The sequence below is a fragment of the Cucurbita pepo genome, unplaced genomic scaffold (assembly GCF_002806865.2).
Source record: "Cucurbita pepo subsp. pepo cultivar mu-cu-16 unplaced genomic scaffold, ASM280686v2 Cp4.1_scaffold001261, whole genome shotgun sequence".
Classification (NCBI taxonomy): domain Eukaryota; kingdom Viridiplantae; phylum Streptophyta; class Magnoliopsida; order Cucurbitales; family Cucurbitaceae; genus Cucurbita; species Cucurbita pepo.
In genome coordinates this window covers 1-2,164 of record NW_019647445.1, presented here as the reverse complement: position 1 = coordinate 2,164, position 2,164 = coordinate 1, and the positions used below count along the sequence as shown (strand labels likewise).

Sequence of the window (2,164 nt, the reverse complement as noted above, 5' to 3'; positions counted from 1 at the left end):
GGCGGTCCATCATCAAAGACGTGGCCCAGATGAGCATCACAAGCAGCACAAAGAACTTCCTCTCGAGGCATGAAAATAATGGACAGGTCTAGCTTGGTTTTGACATTATCACCAATGGGCTGGTAATACGATGGCCAACCAGTTCCACTGTCAAATTTAGTTGATGATCTGAAGAGAGAATATTACATATTATTGGGAGTTCTATGAAAATTCATTTGCTTAGAGAAGTTATTGAAAGAGCCAAAATATTTACTCAAACAGAGGCGTGTTGCAACATATGCACTGGTAAGTCCCTGGCGTTTTGGTGTTCCAATACTCTCTGAAATTGAAGGAAAAAGTTTACCATTGGAATAGAATTGTCATAAAATAGATTAAAATGTTTATCTAGCATTTTGTAACGGCCTAAGTCTACCGCTAGCAGATATTGTCCTTTTGGACTTCCCTTCAAGGTTTTAAAGCACGTCTGGTAGGGAGAGGTTTCCACGCCGTTATAAAGGGTGTTTTGTTCTCCTCCCACCCAAAATCTACAGATATTGCCCTCTATGGACTTTTTTTTTTGGGCTTACCCTCAAGGTTTTAAAATGCATATGCTAGGGAGAGGTTTCCACACCTTTATAAAGGGTGCTTCATTCTCCTTTCCAATCGAATGGGATCTCACAATCCACCCCGTTCGGGAATCAGCGTCCTCGCTGACACTCATTTCTTTATCCAATTGATGTGGGACCCACCAAATATACCCTCCTTCGAGGCTCAGCATCCTTATTGTCACATCAACTCATGTCCACCCTCTTCGAGGCTCAACCTCCTTTCTGGCACATCGCCCGGTGTCTGGCTCTAATATCATTTGTTATAGCTCAAACCCACCGCTAGCAGATATAGTCCTTTTTGAACTTTTCCTTTCGAGATTTTCCTTCAAGGATTTTAAAACACGTGTGCTAGGAAAAAGTTTTCACACTAGTGTTTCACACGTTTACATGTTTTATATTGAAGATATTTATTGAATTATACCCGGTAAAAGCTCTCTCAGTTCCCTTCTGACGGGTAATATAAAATTGCTCGCTTGTGAGCCGCTTCTTCCATTCATCATCGCTAAGAGATTTGTAATCCGCGGTGCCAGCCTCTGCACCAACAGGCAACTAAGCTTCTTCAATGTTCAATACAGCAAATTGGTAAGAGAAATTCTCCCTTTACTGTAAATTTCTCGTGCCATCAATGGATATTCATTACTTGAATTCATTGTATCATACAGTTTAGAGCAAGATTTGATAATAAAAAGAAAGGAAAAGGAAAAGGAAAAACCTCGGATACCATCTGGTCGCTGTGAAGAGGAGGAGGAGCCCATAGCACGGATAGAAGACGATGAAAGCTTTTCGTTCTTGGCCGCTCTGAAAATTGGAGAAGGTAAAGAAACAAACTTTAAATTTTGTTGGGTTTTGGAAGAACTGATAAACCCAGATGGAATCGATAAATTCCAACTTCTGGAAGCCATCGTTGACAATTAAAATGAACTTGGGCTTTCACTTTATGTTCAAATACTGGGGATGGGTATGCTTCTGATTCTGCAATCTTAGCCGTTTGATGGAATCTTAGAGATGATTGATGGAATATGGATGGTTAGATTGGGAAGGAGGAAACGGATGTTGTGAGCTGGGAAGCATTTGAGTGGGTGGATGAGAACAAGCCCTGTCTTAGCAGAAGTGGATATGTGTTGGCCACGTTTATTCCCTTGGAACTGCATGATTATGATTGTTCCATATTGAACGAGTATCAATTATGTTCTTAAGTTTCCATTGGTGGGAGAAAGTGAGTTATACAACCAAATGTTCCATACTAGAATCATTCAAGATCAGAGGATCAATCTTACTTATGAAATGATTCGAATCTCAAATAAATATTCTTGCCTTGAGATATCCAATCAATAAAATAATCCAAATCTCACTTTCTTGTAGTTCCTTATCCTTTAGTATCAGAATTTTCCTTAAGTTGATTTCTTATTAGAAAAGACTACACATTATTATTAACATTCAACTGGGAGTTTAGGAACTCTCAACATTCAACCATACTATTACTGAATCTTAGACTCTTGGCAGGAAGAAGATGATGAACAGTTATGATTGTGAGGGAAAAGACTTACCGTGGACGTGGGATCTCTCACGGTTGAATG

The 2,164-nt window shown here is 39.6% G+C and overlaps 1 protein-coding gene across 1 annotated transcript; it reads right to left on the bottom strand.

Moving 5' to 3' along the window:
• Positions 1-2: 2 nt before the first annotated feature.
• LOC111786269 (peptide methionine sulfoxide reductase B1, chloroplastic-like) lies at positions 3-2,115 on the bottom strand (the record flags this gene model as incomplete). Its single annotated transcript, XM_023666580.1, has 4 exons — positions 1,300-2,115; positions 1,009-1,120; positions 254-319; positions 3-168 (listed from the first exon to the last, which is right to left on the bottom strand). Coding segments are annotated over exons 1-4 (534 nt in total), but the record flags the coding sequence as incomplete, so codon positions are not given.
• Positions 2,116-2,164: the final 49 nt, after the last annotated feature.